The sequence below is a fragment of the Quercus lobata genome, chromosome 3 (genome assembly GCF_001633185.2).
Source record: "Quercus lobata isolate SW786 chromosome 3, ValleyOak3.0 Primary Assembly, whole genome shotgun sequence".
In the NCBI taxonomy this organism is placed as follows: Eukaryota; Viridiplantae; Streptophyta; class Magnoliopsida; order Fagales; family Fagaceae; genus Quercus; species Quercus lobata.
In genome coordinates, this window is record NC_044906.1 from 60,605,455 (window position 1) to 60,626,895 (window position 21,441).

At 33.7% G+C, this 21,441-nt stretch overlaps 1 protein-coding gene and 1 long non-coding RNA gene across 4 annotated transcripts; one reads left to right on the forward strand and one right to left on the reverse strand.

Annotated features, from left to right (window-relative positions):
- Positions 1-1,700: 1,700 nt before the first annotated feature.
- LOC115982611 lies at positions 1,701-7,830 on the forward strand. Its single transcript, XR_004089682.1, has 2 exons — positions 1,701-2,002; positions 7,288-7,830. It is a non-coding gene; the product is annotated as an uncharacterized LOC115982611 (long non-coding RNA).
- On the reverse strand, positions 4,401-17,104 carry LOC115982610 (protein BONZAI 3-like). Of its 3 annotated transcripts, XM_031105254.1 has the most exons (16): positions 16,904-17,104; positions 13,938-13,985; positions 12,648-12,796; positions 12,475-12,523; positions 11,401-11,457; positions 10,896-11,075; positions 10,664-10,798; positions 10,498-10,559; positions 10,275-10,371; positions 10,061-10,175; positions 9,849-9,925; positions 9,045-9,182; positions 8,265-8,429; positions 6,369-6,482; positions 6,126-6,222; positions 4,401-5,423 (listed from the first exon to the last, which is right to left on the reverse strand). In XM_031105254.1, the coding sequence occupies exons 1-16, from the start codon at positions 17,054-17,056 to the stop codon at positions 5,305-5,307; spliced, it is 1,755 nt and encodes a 584-aa protein (XP_030961114.1). In that variant the 5' UTR covers positions 17,057-17,104; the 3' UTR covers positions 4,401-5,304. The 3 variants fall into 3 exon arrangements, with proteins under 3 accessions (XP_030961114.1, XP_030961115.1, XP_030961116.1); XM_031105255.1 differs by lacking the exon at positions 13,938-13,985; XM_031105256.1 differs by lacking the exons at positions 12,475-12,523; positions 13,938-13,985; positions 16,904-17,104 and having other exon boundaries at positions 12,648-12,790.
- Positions 17,105-21,441: the final 4,337 nt, after the last annotated feature.

A 21,441-nucleotide genomic window follows, 5' to 3' on the forward strand; every position in this document is an offset into this window, starting at 1 on the left:
TTTCCTATAAATATCCACGTACTATAACCCAACAAACTCGCCAACACTAATAATGCACTAGAAAAAACTCAGCTCCATGACTCCTCTTCTTCTCTTACTCTTTTTCTCGTCTCTCACTGTAATCACTCTCATTCTCACTCTCACTCTATCTTTGACACTATCTTATACTCACATTTGCAATTTGTGTTAATGGAGGAGCACCAGTCAGCCCACGAACAAAGGATGAAAGGAGACATGGGCCGAATTAAAGAAGAGAAAGCCCACACTCATGCAATGCTCAAACCAAAGAAGAAATGAGATGCAAAGAATGAAGACCCAAGAACTCATCCACGCCACAAGAATTAAACAAGCACCAAAGCATGCAGCAGAGTCAAACAAACCTGTAGGCAATGGCAAACGCATGAACGCCAGAAAAGCAATGGACTCATATGGAAGTAGAGCACGCACACAAGGCTCAGACACCACCTACTTGTACCTAGCCAATACAAGGGAGGTGAGTCACGGGTTAGAGGGAAGAGAGGGTGTGGTCTGGCATTGGGGAGATGGGGGAGCCTATTTTGGGGTTCCTGCTTAAGCTTTTTTGGGGTAAATGTCCTATTGAGATGACATCCCACCCAAAAGAGGCAAACATGAGCTAAAATCACTAGATGCATGCTACAGCGGTTGGTAAGAGAAAAGCCCAGCCCTTATCCAGATGGGAGTGCCAAGGGAAGGAAAAAAACAAAACAAAATCACTTTTGTCTGGAATGAGGCATGGCACGGTCAACACAGTGTAGTGGTGGTGGTTGGGCAATTGGCAAACCAGTGGGTAGTCCTGAAAGGACACCCACAACAGGCCAAAAGTAGTTAAGGGGTAAAAATGGTAAATCTTATCACGACAAACAGTATAAAAGGCCATGGATGTGCACTTTAAAGAACAATGAGAAACAGGGAGGAAAAGGGAACTACAATGGAAAAGAAAAAAAACAAGGAAACCAAGAGTGAGGAAGAAAAATATGAGTGATAGGAGTAAAAGCATGCACCAATAGGCTACCCACTTCTCTCCCTCTCAATAGCCCACTCTTTAACAAGTTAAGAATCTGAGATCAAACCACTTAGGTCCATTTTCCAAAGTGAGTAACTTCTACAACAGGATTCTCCTCTAAGGTTACCTACATTGGAGAATGGTTCCCTTCTTGGACTTGAATCTGCCAAAGAGTCAAGTCCATACTTTTAGTAGACTAATCTTCTTTTCTTTTGCCATGGTTAGTCAAGGACTAGCGTAACTTTTTTCTACTATTAATCTATTCCTACTGTAATCATGTTATCATATTTCTCCTTTGTGAATTGTTCATGCATTATCATTGTTAGTAGAAAATATTTTAGTTGAAGTGTTTTAGTTATCTTGTTGCTTTATGTTTTTCCTGCAATAACGTTTTGTAATAGTATTTCTTGCCGTGGGCACATGACACACTCAAGATTCTTGTCGAGGCTCTAACTTGCGCACAAGTTGGCTTAAGGTGTGTTTCAATTAGGTCAATCCCAACTTTCCTACCCTAGAATTATAGGGCCGTAGTATGGCAGGAGCAATCCAACTCAAGCCGCAAAAAAAGGCCTACCACAACTATCTATATTTGTTATTTGAAAGTGTTTTAAATTTAGTAAATTAAAAAAAAAAAAAATTAAGGATACATAATGCATTTTACATTACATAAGGTGAGATATTTTAAATCAACCTTGGGCCTACGAGCGATGTCGTCATTGGAGAATAGGAGCTCAAGTCGTAAAGGGTATAAAATGAGATGTTTACACTCCACACAACAATCACCACTCTCCACCGCCTCAGTCCTTACTCCCAAGACTGAATTGGTCTCATCTCGCTCTCAAAAGCGAAACAAAAGAACTCCCATCTCCGCCACTCTACGATCTAGTGCCTAGGAAGGACCTACACAGCGCGTGGGCTGAAGATTTGTGAAAGCGGGGACAAAGCCGTAGCGGTGGATGAACATGCGTTTGACAGAGGGTAAGCCACTTGGTCTTTTATGTTTTGTGTTTGTGAGCTTGTAACAGAGAGGTCATTTAGGCATGCAAAACTAGTATAGACATGACAAAGGAGCAATCTATGGCACAGCTTAGAAATAGAATGTATGTGCTGCGACTCTCTGTGATGGTGTGTGTTTTGTGTACAAGAATGGAAGTGTAAATACCACAGAGAAAGAAATGGAAGATGGGTTTCAGGTATACTCTTCCTTCTTATGGTTTTTGAGTTGTTATAATGTTATTTACTCCGCTCTTGCTCTTCATTTCATTGTTGGTTGTTAGAACCCTTTTGTGGTAAACGCCCACCCGGATGACCTTCCCTCAAACTCCTTTAATATAATAGTCTAACGCTTATTTTGGCCCCCCCTTGCCAGATTTTTTGATTAGTTTGCTCTTTTTAACCAAGAGTCAAGAGATAAGTATTACAATTTATTTTGCTAAGAAAAGATAAGTTTTACATATTATTTGAAAAAAAAAAAAAAAACTGATAACTTAATTATGGACTCACGATAGTTTTTTTTTTTTTTTTTAATTATTAGAAGTCTTACGGCACTTTTGGTGTTTTACAATAATTGAAAACTAATTTTTTGAGGGAATCTCAGTTAGCTAATCCATGGGTTTTATGGGTCAACAAGTTACTATTGCTGCAAAGTTTCAATAGTTGGGAAATACACTCTGTTTTAAAGTCATGAAACAGGGGAGTTTCACGCTAGCTCCCTTAGCTCTCTGAAGTTTTGAATTTGAAGTTTCTAGAGGAAATCCTTACTAGTTTTTAAGATGTGCTTAAAGTCGCATCATTTCCAAAGGTGATTTATAACTTTTGTTAGTTCTAACCAAAGTCATCTATAGCCAAAGTTCATTTTGATATTTTTTCAATTATAATTCAAAATCATGAGCACGATTTCAGTTATGTGTTTTGTACACATAGTATGCAATTATTGCTGTTCTTTTTAATCTTCCCTCCTAAAATAAAATCCTAGCTCCACCACTGCTTTGGACCCCGCTAATGGAGATATACATTGGTATAGAACAAGTTCCTTCAGAGATCTCTAGCCTATGTGATTCGAATCTAGTCATAGGGATATAATATGACTGTAGTCATAACTTTTTAGTATATGAAATTTTTTTAAACATTGGTATTATTTTCAAGGTCCAATGAAAAAATTATTATATGATTGGTAATTACTTTCATCCATGTATTTATTAGTTTGAAATGAACTTAATTCTTGTTTCCAAACTTACGAAATTTGTTTACTGTGAACAATGATATTTTTATATGACTTTGAAATTTGTATTTTGGAATTTTACTAGTTGTATGTACTCTTGACAAAAGTTTCTATCTATTTCCCAGTATTCAGTTTATTTGAGATGAAGCAGCAGACATTATATTTTTAATTGATTTGAATATCTTGTTTTGAGGAAACGTGTTAACTCTTACAACTTGAACCCTTCCACCTTGAACACCGAGTACTTATAATATGGAAATATATCAATAGATTTACAAAAATCTTCACGATTGATTATGTACTTGGTAGGTCAAATTTACAAACTATAGCATAGTTTTTTTTTTTTTTTTTTTTTTTTTGAGAAGAAACTATAGCATAGTTGATGGACAATATGAAAAAGATAAAAATAGAAGAAGATATTTTTCGTAGATGGACTATAAATGAAGATTGATATGACTGGGAACATTAGTGTCCCCACAAGTAACATTTTACTTTTGCTGTTATACGGCAAAGCTGGCAGCTTATTGCAAAGGTCCACCTTGTGGGATCCTTCTCTTATCCCTTGTGATATTCGTAGTCGCATTCTCATTGTCACAAAGGCAATAATGCATGAATCGATCTTGTTTTATTATCCATCATAACATTATGTAAAATGTCTTCTTTTATGTACTACTGTTTTTGGATAATCACTTTTATGCAGTCCAAGAAATCATGTGAATCTTGTAATTTCATAGACAACTTAATGCATTTTGTACTCATCCTTGCTTATCTTGAAGGAGTGAAAAACATATGGTAGGATCTCTAACTCATACCAATAGTATCAAAATAGGAGATCTTGAGTTTGATAACTTTATATGTAGGACCTAAGATTCAGAAATAAAATTAGGACATTCACCCTGTAAATAACAACTCTTTAAGCCATGTTGAATGTATTTATTTTCAAATTTCAAATTTTAATTAAACATGCTTAAGAGGAAACCAACTCAATGAGACTCATATTAAAAAATGGCTAAGTAGTACAAGTAGAGGCCAACCCATCAAATTAATTGGGATTAGATGCCTAACAATATCCCAAGTTTTTACCCAATCTTCTTACTTAAACGATTAGTCTTCGCATTCCCACCCCCCCCCCCCCCCCCCCCCCCCCAGGCGCGCGCGAGGGGCACGAGCACTGCTTTCTCTTTTCCTTGTTTATCTACAACACACTTTCCCTTCTACCAACAACAACCCAACCATATATCAATTTAATGTTTTTAGTGTGAGAGACCCTAAATAGGGATTTGGGTTTGGCTATTCTTATGGAAGGTTTTATTTCATTATGGAGGTACAAACACACTTTCTCTTTTCCTTGTATATCTACAACACACTTTCCCTTCTGCCAACAACAACCCAACCATATATCAATTTAATGTTTTACGTTTGTACCTCCATAATGAAATAACCCCTTCCATAAGAATAGTGAAACCCAAATCCCTATTTAAGCTCTCTCACACTAAAACTTAACTCTTAATAGTGGGCCTCTCACAAACATGAAGGCCCACACCATGGCATTGACACCTTCCTTAAGGATGAGTGAACCCAAATCCCCATTTACAGCCCTTGCAAGACCAAAAGTATCTCCAAATAAAATAGGCATCTCACAATCACAGATATGTGAACTTCACAAGTACAGATCCCACATCCTTGTGTGAGACCTACTCTATGAAACGAGGTATAGTCCAAGGGATACTTTTACCTTTACAAGACTAAATTGTTTATTATAAAAATTTTTCAATGGTTTATTTTACTTAAAAATAAAAGGCTAAATAAAAGTATAATTATCCTTAGACAAGATAAAGTTCTAAGAAAAAAACAACTGTACTTTTTTCTATTAGGATGAAATAAAGAGATCTTTACGAGCAAGTCAACCCGTTAGTGGTTCAATCTTCAAGCCTAAAAAAAAAAATAACAAGCTCCTTTTAGGTAAGTAGACCTATTAGTGGTTCAGACCTTTTAAAACTTTTAGTTGTTGTGAGCAAAATCAGCATGTTTGTACATCTTGTGGACCTGGAAAATGTTCTCAAGCAGACGTTGGGGCTACATGGAGAGGGCGTGGCTTGATATCTCTACCCCGCATGTATGTCAAAAACTGTCCAGGTAGCTCTTCCAATAGAGCCTGAACCATAGAAATCTCTCCAACTGTATAGACCATAACTAATTTATTAGATGAAACAGAGTAGCTCATTTAAAAAAAAAAAAAAAAAATACAAGAAGTACAACAAAATGAACAAATAAGGAAATCAACAATTCCAATTGATAAAACAGATAATAGAACAAATAAGGAAATCATCAAATTCCAATTGATAAAACAGATAAGAGGCTCAAATAGATGATAAAAAACATCAAGAAGTAAGATACATAGAAATCAGCTTGCTGAGTATGCATTCACACTAGATTGAAACCATGACCCCATTTTCTACCTATAACATGTCCAATGGGTATTGGAAAAAGGTGGTTGCAAAGTGTATTAGACTGTTAACAACAATATAGACAAATACAGGATCAAGACAGCAGTGGCAACGACAATCCATGGAACGTCTTTGTTTAATACATTTTCAAAGTTCACATATGAGTAAGCAGTCATCTAAGGCTTTTTTGCTAGGGAAATTCAAACCCATACTTACCCACTATCCCATGCATACAGAGAGAGAAAGTGTCATTTGGTCCAAAATTTATTGGCTACAACAAATCTTCTAAAACTTTGACCCACAAATTTAGCATGCTTTTAGGACATACTACCAACAGGGAGAAACTTGTGAATGCACAATTACTGTTAGTGGATGCTTTTAGATGTAATAACAAAAGTTTTGTTGAGACAAACAAGTGTCATTGTGCACTCACTATGTACTTCTCGCATTGGAACAAATTGTACAATGTCACGTGTTGCCACACGACTTGTAGAGCTTTCTAATCGTCTTCCATTGTCAGCATCAAGCACCTGCCAAAAATTAAGAAATATTACAGTCATTCAAGTGGAAATTCTAAAAGCTAAATATCCACCATTCATTGTACAAAATAATTGAAATAAAGCAATCAAAAGAGTAACAGCTAAAAGGCCATTATATTAGGAAAACAAGAGTATACCTCCATTTGCGTAAAATCAGCACCTCCCACTCCTACTATGAGAATTGATAGTGGAAGATCAGATGCCCTGACCAGAGCGTCTTTTGTTTCTTGTAGGTCTGTAAGGACTCCATCCTAGAAAAATGACATTTTATTTAATTAAAAAATGAAAAATTGATGGAAAGAGAGATTAAATAAAGTAATATTTTTATTGGAGAGCTTCGTGTATACATCCTTGTACATAAAACCTCTCCTTTTCAATGAAAGTTGTAATTTATAATAAATAAAATCAGCTGAAGTAGACATTCTCTAATTTTTCTTTTCCTTTTATTAACCATGTTATTAAAACTTCTTGTTCCCTCTGCGTCTCTCTATAGCCTAGAGCACGTAGAAGCCTCAAGCTTGTTGTTTGCCTACAAGATTCTAACCTTTCCGGGTCTGGTCAGCCACTGTGGTATGGGTTTTTTTTTTGTTTTTTTTTTTTATTATTGATTTCTTTTGAGTCCTTCTCTGCGACTGGGGTAATTTATTCTAGTGGATAGTTTTCTTCTGGTGTTATTTGATGGAATCAGAATTGGAGGAAATGTGGAAGATGTTCCGTTATTGCAACAGGAGGGGGGGTGAAATGGTGGTTAGATCAAAGGAAGTGGTTTACTCCTAGAAGCAAGCTCAATTTGATGTGCTAGCAAAACTTCAGATCAATAAGGATTACACTAAGGAAGCTTTTAAAGCTACTGTCAGACGTTTGTGGCCATTTTTGAGAAGGAGAATGATATGGAGGAGATTATAGCCAAAGGCCCCTAGTCTTTTAATAAACGTCTCATCCTTTCTGAAAAGGTTCCAGAAACTATGACATCTTCTTCTACATCCTGATACATCCCAGTGATGTGAAATTCCACAATGCTTAGTTTTAAATTCGTGTTTTTAATATTCAAACCAGATATTGGCTGCAAGCAATGGCACTGAGGCAAAAAGTCCAAGGCTTTGCACGACATAATCTTCATTCCCGATGTGAAACCACAATGCCAAACAATCGGGAGGTAGACAAAGATGCAATTTTTTCTGGGGATGATTTGGAACTGGTTTTGCCAATGACTAAGTTGAACCCGCTGGATACACACAAAGCTAAGGTCCTAGCAGCACAGGCAATGGTCCACCAGGTTTTTCAGGATGACAAGGGTACAATGGCTTCGGAGGTTGATCCCTACACTCAAGGGGATAACAGCTCATCTGATTTGAAAGTAAGACCACCTAATTCAAATTCAAACCTTGTAACTGACTCAGAGAAGTGTATCAATAAAGATAAGAGGGGAATTTTTGGATAAGTTAACTTTACAAGAGAGTTGTGATACGGGTAGAGATAATGATAAGACTTTTGTAGTGGATTGGGGTCGGTCCATAACTTTACAAAATTTGGAACTAGCTGATGGGAATTGGATTGCCTCATCAAAAGTAACTAATATAGAAGATGAAAATTGTGAGATGTATGTTGTTGATAACGTTCCAAACTCAAATTGGTATTGACAAAGATGATCCAATGACTTCAAAAAAGAGATTTGTGAAGGTATGTAATAGAAAAGCTCAAATTTCCACTATTAAGGCTGTTCTTCAACCTTACTACCCTCCTTGAAAGTTCTTAGGCTAAGCTGTCCTCTAGAATTGCTTGGATTTTAGAGGATATTTCCATTATTTATTAAAGCTTTCGTACTACATCTTTTTGTTAGTGTTCCTCTAGAATGTAATTGTGCTGCTCTATCTCTTGCTAGTGTTGCAAAAGAGAATGAGTCGGCCTCTATTTGGTTAGAACATGCCCCTTTTTCTCTTTCCCATTATACAATGTGAATTTCAATAAATAAAGTCTACTATCATTTCCTTTGGAAAAAAAAAAAGAAAAAAAAAAGTAGACATTCTCTTTACCGTAATAATGAGCAAAACAAAGTACTTGTTGCTGTTGTAGGAGATGGACTGGCCAGCAATTTGTGCAGCTTTGTTGATCACTTGGCCAAATAAAGTGGGTCCTGCCAGAGCAACATTATGTAGAGCACTTGAATAAGCAGCCATAATGCCCTCAACTCCTTCAACCTATTGATAAATAAAAGAAATTAAATAATTCATCCCAAAAAAAAAACTTGCGGTTACTTAAATAATTTAATGTAGTGATCAGAATCTTATCAACTTTTACTCGATAGTCGTTTAGTTACAACACATGAGAGATGCATCTTATGGTACCATCAATCATTTTCTAAGATATCTAATCCTCTGGTTATGATGCAAAACATATGATGTTCCAAAGTGTATTAGGTGATAACTCAATCCATTTAATTTACATCAAGGGCCTCTGAACTTCCTCAAATCTTTTGAGGACAAAACTCAGTATTTGGGGTTTTTGAATGTGTTGTTAGTTGTAAGTGGGGTTTTGAACTTTTAAAAATAAAATAAAATAAAATAAATTAAAAAAAAGGATTGGTTGAAAACGATGGTGATGTAGAAAACGGGAAATCCTAAGCAAACAATCTATTAAAAGTAGTAAAAGGAGAGAGAGAGAGAGAGAGAGAGAGAGAGAGAGAGAGAGAGAGAGAGAGAGAGAGGCGTGTGTGCAGTATAAAGAAGATAAATATAAATATTTTCAAACAATATGACAGCCAGATTCTTCAAAGATTAAGCAAATCAAAGCATTATAAAGTCAGTTCCTCTCACCTCAAAGGCACCTGCACTTCCATTCAAGTTAAAACAATGCGATGTGGTCCCATCACATGTTCTTCCTCCAAAGCCCCAAGCAGGAAAATGCCTATCAGAATCATAAAACTGAATGACCTCCCCAACCTCCAATATAGCCTGCAAGTTTAATATATTAAGTAGACAATTGCTTCATCAATCAATGACGATTTCTTTGAAGTATATGCTAACAGAAGACCCCCTAACAAAAATTTCAGAAATACAAAACTTACTTTATACAAATGTCACTTTCTAAGACATGTTCAACATATGGTTTTTTCTCTATTATATAGCTCTTACATGTTCTGCATTAAGGATTTTTTTTTTTTTTTTTTTTTGGAAAAGTAGATAGTGAGAGGGTGAGGATGAGGGTGAGCTTTGAACCATAGATATGAGGCACCATAAAGGGAGCCATTACCACTAAGCAATTACCTAAATGCTTATGTTCTGCTTTAGTTAGGACTAGGAGTAAACGCACCAGCAAGCGAAGTTTGATATGTAAAACAATTAGCTTTAATAATATTAAGTCATGGCAGACATAAAAGACAACAATTTACAAACATTTGCATTGACCAATTCAATTTAAAAGCTAAGTTTTCTTATTCTAAAAGCAATTTTCCAAGTTGTTTTGTGCCTCAAGAACCCATACAAGATTAAAACTGCATAGGGAAAGATATGCCATTCAGTCCAAGGATCTCTTGCACCTAATGTTTAGAAAAATACAAACATACAAGTGCCAGAGAAAAGCAACCACCCTCTTGGGAGTACCAAAGGACACAGCCTTACCCGTTGATAAGAATTCAACCGACCAGATGGATCAATGTAGTGTAAAGAATCTGGATTTCGAGGATTTCCATTTGAGGCTAAAAAATATAATGAATATTCAAAGTATAAATAAGTCATTAGCCAAAACATTTAAACCGAGGAAAAGAGAACCAAAAAAATCCACACATATAAAATAAAACCATATAACTCCTCTAGAATGTTAAATATTTTACCTGTAAAGTCAACAGCAACCATAAAGTTAAGCTCAAATCCACTAGAAATGTAATCCAGAAAGCTATACTGTTGCTTTTCATAAAATTGATTCACAAACAGCTGTCCCTTCAAAAGCTATATTGATCAATTAGAAAGAAAATCCAAATTTAAACACAAAGACTAAAAATATTTTATTTAAAAAAAATAATAATAATTACAAGTATGAATAAGTACCTTATCATGACCACGATGAGAAGATGGTAAGGTGAGATTTGCACCACTTCTTTCTTTATGAAGTTTTTCCAAGTCTGCCACTGACTTTTGGAGCTTACTGATTATTTTAAGATCAATATCATCTTTTAGTAACAGAGACTAAATCGTGAAAACTGAAAACAAACAAAATGTGAAAAGTGAAAATAATACATAACAAATATGGACATCGATAAATTTAACTTACCCAATAAGCACATGATTGCCACTGCTATTGAAATCAAAGCACTCAATAATTAATGGGTTATCCTGTAGCAAGTCAAATTGCATATGCCAAGTGAATCTTCAATAATTATCAAAATAACAAAACATCCTATAATTATAAACCAAGAATTATAAATCGACAAGCTTACCTTACTTCCAAACTGTTGTACACTCAGGCATAGGGGTTTCCAAATTGGATTCAAATTGTTGTTCACCACTTCAGTCTTGAATATTGGAACAGAACCTCCGGTCTCAACGATTCTAGATATTCTTAAAAAAGGATCCTAAAATAAATGAAGAAATTTATAAAATAAACACAATTAAGAATATGTATGCTTAAGTAACATTAAACATTAAGGTATCTGCTTTGCAAATACATACACTTTTAGAGAATAGGTCCTTGTTATCCAAGTGGGAACAATGGACTATCATCTCAACACAACTCCTCGAAGCAACTGTTTCCTCTGCATGGATAGTGAGTGCCCCAAAGTTCCTCAAGCCCGTATGCCCATTTTTGATATGGAGATTTAGGGTTAAACTCCGAGTTTGGTTAGTCACTACCTGCCATGAGAATAGACATAAAGAATAGGAGGAAAAACAAATACCAAAGTTATAGTATATGGAAACCAAATTACTCTGAAAGAATTAAGCCACTAATTACATTTGAAATGTATTTTTTAATTGCATTAGTGGTGGTCTAAAATACGATGCTCAAAATCTTAAAATAACATTAACATAGTGAAGTAGCTCTCCAAATTTTCATTCTGCCTTTGAAATTTTTAAGAATATACTGAAAATTAAAACAACTTTATACTCAAATTTCACCAGCTTGAGGCATATACATTATATAATTTCAATGAGCCCAATTGAAGACAAAGGGATATACCTCCGATAGAACACAAGTGGCCTCTCCAAGAAATTCTTGATCCTTCAATTTTAGCATCTACAAGGCAACCAAAATAAATTTTCAAACAAAAAACTTCATCATCAACTAAATCTGTTAGATTATTTTGGATGAGGTGATAACAAATTAAAATTTATATAATCCTTTTTAAGTTGTTGCCTTATTTTCTCATATCTGTATATGATTAAATTGTAACAATCTTTAAAAGTATCTATCAATTCATAATGGATATGGTTAACCAACCAAATTTGGCTCTTTTTGTGTAATTGCTCCTAGTAAATAGTATTTCTAGCGTGATAAAATATGCATTCCATGCTTGGTACAAATTACCATAATTACAACCATGGATTTAACAACTATTAAAAAAAATATAAACATCACAAATATTACTTGGAGGGCTTCAAATTGAGTTTCAACTAAATTGTCCCCTACTTTCATTTTTTTTTTTTTTTTGATGAATTACTTTCATTTCTTATTTGTTATATAACCTCTTTACTGTATCAAAGACAAATTGGCACCGGCAACAAATCCAATTTAATTATTTTGAAAGTAGTAAATGCAACACACACACACACACACACACACACACAAAATTCATTTCATAATAATTTTGAGCAAGTGCTTTCCCATACAATTATACCATGCACAATCGCATCTATGCCTATTGTCAAATTGACTTTCGCTGAGATTGTCTAAGATATATAACACATTTGGTATCAAATATTCGTTTATAATTGTTCACTAATAACTTTTGTTTCCACTTCAATGTTTTTTAACATGGATTGACAAATTTAGTGTTTAGCATACCCGCAAAAATATAGTGTGATCTTGTGAATACACATTTCTTACATTAAATCTCAAAAATGTGGTTAAAAGTTTTATCTTGCAAATTGCATTATTCAGAACTTGAAGATTGGCAGAGATGCTGCAAGAAAACTTAGCATGTACACTTTTATGTATGTAATTTATTAACAAAGAAAAATAATTGAACAAACACAACCTAAATAACATGAATTACAGTAATGGATATTAAAGTGCAGAAACTGATATATAGACCTTCACAGGTATATTATGATATTTTGTATCCACATCATACACATGAAATCTGGAGCCAAAAAAAAAAAAAAAAAGGCAAACATGAGCCAACTAGTCAATTTAAAACATCACCTATAGCAAATCAAGATATAACTAAACAAAGATAAGTACTTAAAGCAATTTGTAAAGCTTACACCAATGGTTGCACGATCTCGAACTGGAATGCAACTGTAACTTTTTCTATCCATGCAGGATTCAAACTATTCAGTACAACCTCAGTGCGACCTAACTCCTCTAGTTTACCATCTATTTTCTTTGCATACACCAAAGCCATGGGATCACTCTGAATGAAATAAAGTATATATTAGCAAAAACCATAGTAAGACCATGGCATGCATGCATGTCATACAAGCACATAAAAAAACTGCTAAGGATTGTCAAACTTAAGACCTTTAGATATATGAGAACATTTATTAGAAACAGCAAACCTCCTTAAGTATGGGATCATCCCCATAAGAAAATGTCATTTGAGAGAGGTGGTTGCTAGGCAGCCAATTTTTTTTTTTTTGGAGAGGCCAAATTCCAAACTTGAGCCCACAAATTATAGTTAACTTCCATGTGTTATTTAGTAATAGGAACTCTACCCACTGCTAAAAACTCCCAATCTAGCAATAGCCATTTGTTTTAAAGCATTTTGCATGTGTTATTTAGTATGGCATATCCTTACTAGCTTAGGATGAATGGTAGACTACAAATAAGATAAAACCATTTCTCGCTTTGGTAGGTGAGTTGTTGTCTTTGATTATCAAAAGATGAAACAAGTTGGCTTGAAAGGTGTATGTAATGTGTCTTTCTTTTACTTATAGGTGATAGGTTTCTATTTCTTGTTTCCTTAGTTTTGAATACTAGTATTGGTTGGTATTTCATTCTATATAAGGACTCCCATCATTTGCAAGGGTACAAAAATGCAAGTGAAATAAGAAACAAAAGAGGAAGTGAACAGTGGTATGGTGCGTGTAGCAAATGAAGACTTATTACATAATATTTGATAAGATACATTATTCCTAATTGCAAAATTTATTATTCTAAAAAACTTCCACTATGAAAAATCTCAACAAAGTGTGATTCAAATCATTACTTCTCAAACCTAGTCGAGTATAGGAAATATGATGGGCACATGAAGACAAATTGACTCAAATATCACACTAAAACAAAAGGAGGGTGCACAATGTTTGGATGAGCTTATTTTGGTTGGCAAATTTTAAAAAAATAAATAAATAGGTTATGTAAAAGTAAAATTGAATCCAAAAAAGAGTGAAGTTTTAAAAAGTTGTACATAAACTGATGGTAATAATATGCTGGCATTATAAAGTAAAAACAAAAAGGCCCTAGTAAATTACCAAAATATTTAGCACATTGGGAAATTATTGCATAACCCTGTAATTATCTCATTATCAAATAATGTTATCTATAGAGATGAATACCTTTGAAGTGATATCACGATCAAGCAAATTAGATGCTGATAGAGATAACTGCAGCATAGAATTGAAACATAAAAATGCATAAATACATAATGAAAAATCACAAAGGGCTAACATATAGAATAATATGAAACGAAAAGACAAAACAAAAGAGCCATTGACGTAAATTGAATATCAATTCCAATGTCAAGATACACAATACTAATGATCCTATCTTGAGTTAAATTATATCAAGATGCATGATTGCTTAGGAGCTTTATAAAATGTCACTCATATATGGTGAAGGGGTGAACCAACACACTATGTGATATCCATTAGTTGGAGATAGAATAAAGGTACTTCAATACAAGCAAATGAATATAGATATACAATATTACACACAACAAACAAACTTTTGGAATCAATGCTTTTTTCTGATGCTCCATCTTTGAACTGGCACCACAAAATGCGAATCTTGATAATGTTCCCCTTGGGGGAGCATTTTGTAGTGCAACTTTAAAAAGAATTCAGGTGGGCTCATTGATGTGGACCTAAGGTAGAAACATGGTAACTCAACCATATAAAGAACTTGCAGACACCAACATCTTCAAAAAAATTAACATGCATGAAAAAGATCTGTTGCTGTGAAGCAACGGAACACAATGGAAACCTAACTACACTATCTATTCTCAAATTATTAGAAACTGTTCATAGATGACATGCCAAAGTGCAGTACATAATGGATCACCATGTTAATAGCACTTCTCTAGCTTGCATGCCCTGGCCATAGTGCAATACATAAACTCCAAGCTTGACAAGAACACACGTTTGGTATACTATAACAGTGATTACATTGTAATAGGAATAACCATTACAAGGAATAAAAGTAGATGAAATTTAATGATTATTCATATTCATCAGTTTGGTGATAACATAGGCATAGAACTGTGGGATGGCATCATATTAGAAAATTTTCCTAAAGTACCCTTTTTAAAATGAATTATATATTTACACTTTTTGTGAATCTTGCTTTCCTTCTTCTTCTTTTTTTTTTTTTTTAAGTAATTTCTGAATCTTGCTCAACATTCTATTATCTATGACTGTAAAAAGAATATAGAATTAATATTGTTGTTTATTGTCAAACTTAATATTTTTATAAATATAAAATTAAACAAAAAAAAAAAAAGAAAGATAATATCTCCATGTTACATGTTCGCACCAAAGAAAGAGGGGGAGAGTGTGTTGCTTTTCTGGGAATAGTTGATTGGTGCTAGCATTCTTCCTAGTTGAAATGGAGAATTAAAAGAAATTTAAAACAATGAATTTTCTAGAAATTGAAAACAATAAAACCTCATGAAGTGCGATTTTGGTAGAACAATGGGAAAAGGGGGGAAAAATGCTTATCGATCAAGACTCAAGAAGGAAACCATGCAAAACAATGGTAGAGAGAAAGAGGAAATGGGGAAAGGATACATGGCTATTGGTGAGGAAGAGCACAGTGACTTGGAGCTTTTTGGGAAATTTATATTTCATAATTATTAAGTAGGTTAAGGACTAGCAATTACACTTATTTTGGTAAGGAATAATTATTCTTTGTTTTAAAGAATAGTCATTCCAAATGAACCATTCCTTGTAATAAAAACACACCCAAGCAATTGAATGATTATTCATAATGAATAGCTATTCTATTACAGGATCTATTATAGTGTACCAAACGTGTCCTAAGGTAAAACACCATTGAAATAAGAAAAATTCCCTCCACTATGCGATGATAATTAATTAGATTTGTCTTTGTACAACACAAAACACACAAATGAATACAAAATTATTATTATTATTTCTTTGTTAGGTCCAATAGTGAACATTCCAAAAATATTTTATGACTGAGTTACATGCCACACATTTATTTGAGTAACAATGATAGCAATAAATTAGTATCATTAGAGAACTTTTCCAGAACAAGAAATATTTCACTTATAAGAATAACCATATTTATGTTATTCTTTTTCTCAATACTATTGTTTTCAAAGCAACATCCAATGTAATAAATTAATAATCAGGTAACATGTATCTAATTCGTGAATCATACTGTTCTCGTCAAAAATCAGGTAACATGTATATAATTCATGAGTCAAAAAATTCTCATGACAAAATCAGATACTGAGTTCTACAACAAGAATACAGTGTAGTTCTCTCCCAAAGATTTGTCATCCCCTTAAGTATGAAACTCTCAGCCAAAGAAATCCCCAGGATGCAACCTCCACTACATGTCAAAGCAGTGTCTCATGTTCTAATTCACTGTGGAATTAAATAAACCATCATTCAAGATATTCGAGTCAAAAGTATTGTATATTAAAATTTCAGTCCACCTATAATTTGTAGGAAATTGAAAACAATCTCAAGCCCGGTAAATCTTGTCCCTTCAGTATCGAAATTCGAATAGCAATTACCATAGATAATAATCTAATAACATACTATACTAACTTGTTCTATTGGTTTATTTTGCTTTAAAAAAAAAAAAAGCATGATCCTATTCCTACCTAAATAAAAAAGTGAGGCTTTAAAAAAGTGTACCTTCTCTTTTAGGTTTTTTTTCCCCTTAAAAGCAAGCTAGACCAAAATACACATTAAAAACTATTCTCCTTCTTATCTGAAAATCTTATTACACACTTGCTATTGCTATTGCACACTTGGTACACATTTTTTCATGATTTTAACCCAGGTTAAAATCAAAAACACGATTACAGTTCATGTGGCAAAGTGTGTTCTACTAAGCATTACACTAAACATTAAAATTGACACAATTATTACAAACACAATAAGCACTAGTAAATCTAACTAAAATTAAAAAAGAAAAAAGAAAAAAAAGAAAAGAGCAAGTAAAATAAATAATTCAGGGAATTAACTAAATTAGACTCTGACCCATTGTGGGATATAGAATAAAGAATAACACAATTGGTACACATACACATCAAATATTGATATAATACCTCAATTTGAGTGAATAGAGGTTGAAGGCCGCGGGACCTGTAGAAGAAGTCAACGGCGTCGTTGTGACCACCATCGTTGGCGCTAGTGGGCCTCTGTTGGGCCCCACCCACGGCCTGCTTTCCTCCCTCCAAATCTGAAAAGCAATTTCCCATTCTCTCTCTCTCTCTTCTGTGAAACCCTAAAAAGTAAAAACTGAAACTATTCTAATTCTCTTTTTCTTTTCTTTTTTTTTTCTTTTTTTCTCTCTCTGAGTCTATAAAAATTCAAAAACAATTTTATGTCACGCAGCCATAGGTGAAATATTTTACGCGTTTGGAGGTTACAGATTCTGATTTATGCTTGTTATGTGTATATCAATATATATATATATATATATATATAGGGGAGAGAGTAATTGTCTTTACTGTTTGATTGGAAATTTGGAAATTTAAAGGGAATTCCAGGAAAAGGTGTTTTGGTTTTGTGTAGTAGTAGTCTTTTAGTTGAATATATACTAGTAATAGTTGTAGAGTATTCAATTTATTGGCAGGGTCTTATTTCGCACGCTGAAATCAACAACGCGTGTTTTTCAAATAGAAATTATGAAGTTGACTCTTTTTCCTTGATTTCTATTTATGGGAGAAGCGTATGCTGTTGGAATTTGAAATTGCGAAAGAGTTTTTCTCAAAAAAAAAACAAGAATTCACGAGAAAGGCCAGAGATATAAATACTAATATAAACGGAAGGGAGAAGATTTTTTTTTTTTTTTTTAAATATAAAAGGAATAGAAAATGAAGAGAAATTGCTAAGAAAGAACTTTGGTAAAATCCATTAAAGTATTCTTGAAAGACCAAAAGGCATATTACGTACGTGTGTGTGCGTGGCATATGCTGATGATATAGAGTATCAATCTCATCACTCACCTCTTGCACCATTTTGATTGGTAAAAATATTGAGCAGTTTCAATCGTGAACGGAATATAAGTTTGAATACCCTTTTTTTACTTCGTAGTATGATGACAGAATTGGTTTGGGAAATATTTTGTTAAATATAATTAAGTGTGTTGATGGTTTTTTATATTTCACATAAAGTGGTGTTAAAATTTTTTTAAAATAATTTGTTAATAATTGTTTTGAAAAGCATTTGCAATAGTCTCAACAGACTAGTCTATGATTAAAAATATACTAAAACCCCCCACAAAAAACCCACGCATCAGTTTCAACAAACTACCATTTATTCTCTCTCTCATGGATTGATCAACATCAATCGGTGGTTGGTTATGGTGGATGTGGTGGTTGGCTGGATTTTCATCAACGTTGATGGGTGGTTGCATGAGGTTTTGGGTTTTTGCAGGGTGGATGTTGGGAAGTAGTTGTTGGGTTTTGTTCTATTTCCTTCTCTCTCATCTCTCTCTCATGCACAAATTATACCGGACGTTTCGGCCGGAAAAGAGAAATTCGGCTGGTACAAAAACTAAAAGGAAAAATAGAAGAAATGCATGATTTGAACAAACCCCAGTGCAGCAAGCTGCCACCAAATTGACATTGCCGATTAGATCTTCGTCTTCCTTTCTTTTTTTTTTTTTCTTTTTTTTTTCCTTCTTCTCGTCTGTTGTCCTTCTCCACTGCTCTGATTTCTTCTCTTTTTTGCTGATTTCTTCTCCACTGCTATGTGGTTTCTCTTTCTTTGTTTTGTATCGTATTTGAAATTTCCTAAGCCCTTTTACAGGTTACTAGCCTTGGAAATGTTGAAAACTTATGTTTTTTTAATAAAAGATGGGCTGAATGGTTCAGCCTTTACTTCTTTTTCAGTTTTGAGCCCCACGTTATGTGATGCATTAATTGCATCACATCAATAAAACCTTTTTTTTTTTTTAAAGTAGCAACTTTTTAGTTTTATTTGTATGCATTAAATAATTAAGTTTTCTATTTTTATATTGTAAATTTTTTTTTCCTAATGTTATAAAATTTAAAATAAATTATTCACGATTTTTAAGGATGTGGAAAAAACTGAATATGTATTAAATGTGTGTCAGTTTAGATGGTAAAAATCAAATCATTTTGTAATAAACCACAACTGAAAAGTAAAATTTTATCAATTTTCTATGCAGTGGGATTTGTGATAGATCATAAATGAACCACAGTTGGTTCATTAACAAGTGCTAGCCAGCATCTGTTAACAAAGTCTTTTTTTTCTTTATATGTAATGAACAATTGAAATAATGTTTTATAGTAAACAGAGATTTTTGAAGTAATGTTTTATGGTAAATAGAGATTTTGTATGTGTGTGTATATATATATATATATATATTAAATATATGAAATTGCGATAAACCCAAAACGGTATACCGGTATTAACCGATACCCGAAATTTATCGTACCGCTGGCCAAACCAGTGCAACCTCTTATACGGTATTGACTTCCTTGCTCTAAAATAGCAAAAGATATATGGTAAGTGCATTAAATTGCCACACCACTTCCACCTAACCATCTAACATCATTGACTACATAGTTAGATAAGAAAATTTGAAAGACACAAATCTAAAAGCACACAGTTGTAGTGCATTAGCAATGAATAAACCAAAGACACAGGAAAAAAGAAGAAGAAGAAGGAGGAGGAGGAGAATAAAGAAGTTGTAGTGGCAGCTACAATGGAGAGGAATGGGATCTAGATTAGAAAAGGGTATAGAAGGTAAAAAATTAGAAAGATTTGGAGCACATATCTCAGTCATTAAGCACCAAGTTAGTGAGTCATAGACCCATTTTTCTCATCTTCTTCTTCCTTTTCTTTTTCATTTTTCTTCTTGTTTGTATCGATTTGAAACCTGTTTACCGGTTGAAATGCCTGGAATATCCCGAAATGACGGAGCAGACTAGTACGACCCAGTATCTAAGGTGGTACGAATCACAGCAGTTTCTATACAGATGATGGTTTCAGTATGAAAAATTCTGATCATATCAGCCGGTACGGTACGGTACGGAATTGACAACCTTGGTCATCACATGTCCATCTTTCTTTCTTTTCTTTTTTTCTTTTTTTTCATTTCTTCACTTTTTGCTTGTGGTAAATATTGTAACTTATTAATATTATTTGTTTTCTTAGTATGCAATGAACAATTAAGCTTTCTATTTTTTATATATATTTTTTCTTTTAATTGATGCTAAAGTCTAAAATTATGAATAATTTGTTCTAAATTAATGTATTGTTTTACGGTAAACTTTTATATTTATTGTAATATATAAATATATATTTATAAAAATAATAAATAACGGTAAAATTAAAACGGTACACCGGTATTGACCGGTACTAAAATATACTGTTCCACTGATCAAACTGATACAGTTTCAGGTACGAGATTGACTCCCTTGATTTGATGTGTAGTTGGTGGGTCTAAAAAAGAAGTAGAAAAATAAATATTGAGGCTGATGAATGTGTCTATTTATTAAAATAGTAAAAGTAGAGCTTTTGGGGTTAGTTTAACTAAAATTTTGGAAAGATAATGTGAATGCTCTAAGGATACCCATTAATGGAACATTTTATTTTTATAGAAAAAAATTAATGTTAAGATACTTTAAAAAATTTGTTTATTTAAAATGTATTTATTGTACTGTTAATGTCCTATACTATTTATTATTTTTCCTTTTTCTTTTTCTTTTTTGGATAAGTAAAGGGCTGTCTAGTATAGCAGTATAGGGATGATAATGGAGATAGGGATCAAGGTGCCAGGACCCAAGCGTAGACGGATGGATGCCACCCCAATTCTTTTTCTTTTTCTTTTTCTTTTATTAAAAGTATATATATTTTCTAATGCATTTTAGAATCAATAATTTTAATTTTGTTTGATGCTTCAAATAAAAGTTTTCAAAAATCTTTTCTTATTATTCATTTTCTAATAAATTTAATAGTCATATTTTAGTGTCAAAAGTCTTATAATTTAACAACATAACATGGTCTCTTTTATTAGAAGAACCCTAATTTGAATTTCTCCCAGTGGAAAAAACCAATTGTTAAACGGTAAGCGGATGGGAAACATGTCTAGAGAAAACTCATCTTCCCTGGCTCTACCTCATGACCCTGATGATCCTGAAAATATTTACCTATGCGACAACTCACACAAAAAGACATATGCAGAGGTGATCCAAGATGCCAATATGCAAGAAGTACGACATGAAGTGGGCGAAGAAGACAATGACAAGCACCCCAACCAGGAAGGGACCGTGGAGCAGCAGGTACAAACTGAAGACAACCAACCCGGAAATGAAGAGGAACACACTGAAGATACCTGGGAAATCCAACTCACTCCAGAATTGAAGAACCAGCTAGCGGGACCGTTGAAAACGAGCGTTATCCTCAAAGTTATGGGCAGACCACTGGGATATCGGGCACTCTAAACCAGGTTAGCCGGTATTTGGCGCCCCACAGGTAAGACGCATTTAATTGATCTTGGTTATGGGTATTTCATTATGCGTTTTGATGTGCTTAAAGATTACCAACATGCTCTCATGGATGGACCATGGTTTGTGGGAGACAACTACCTGCATGTGCAAGCCTAGGAAGC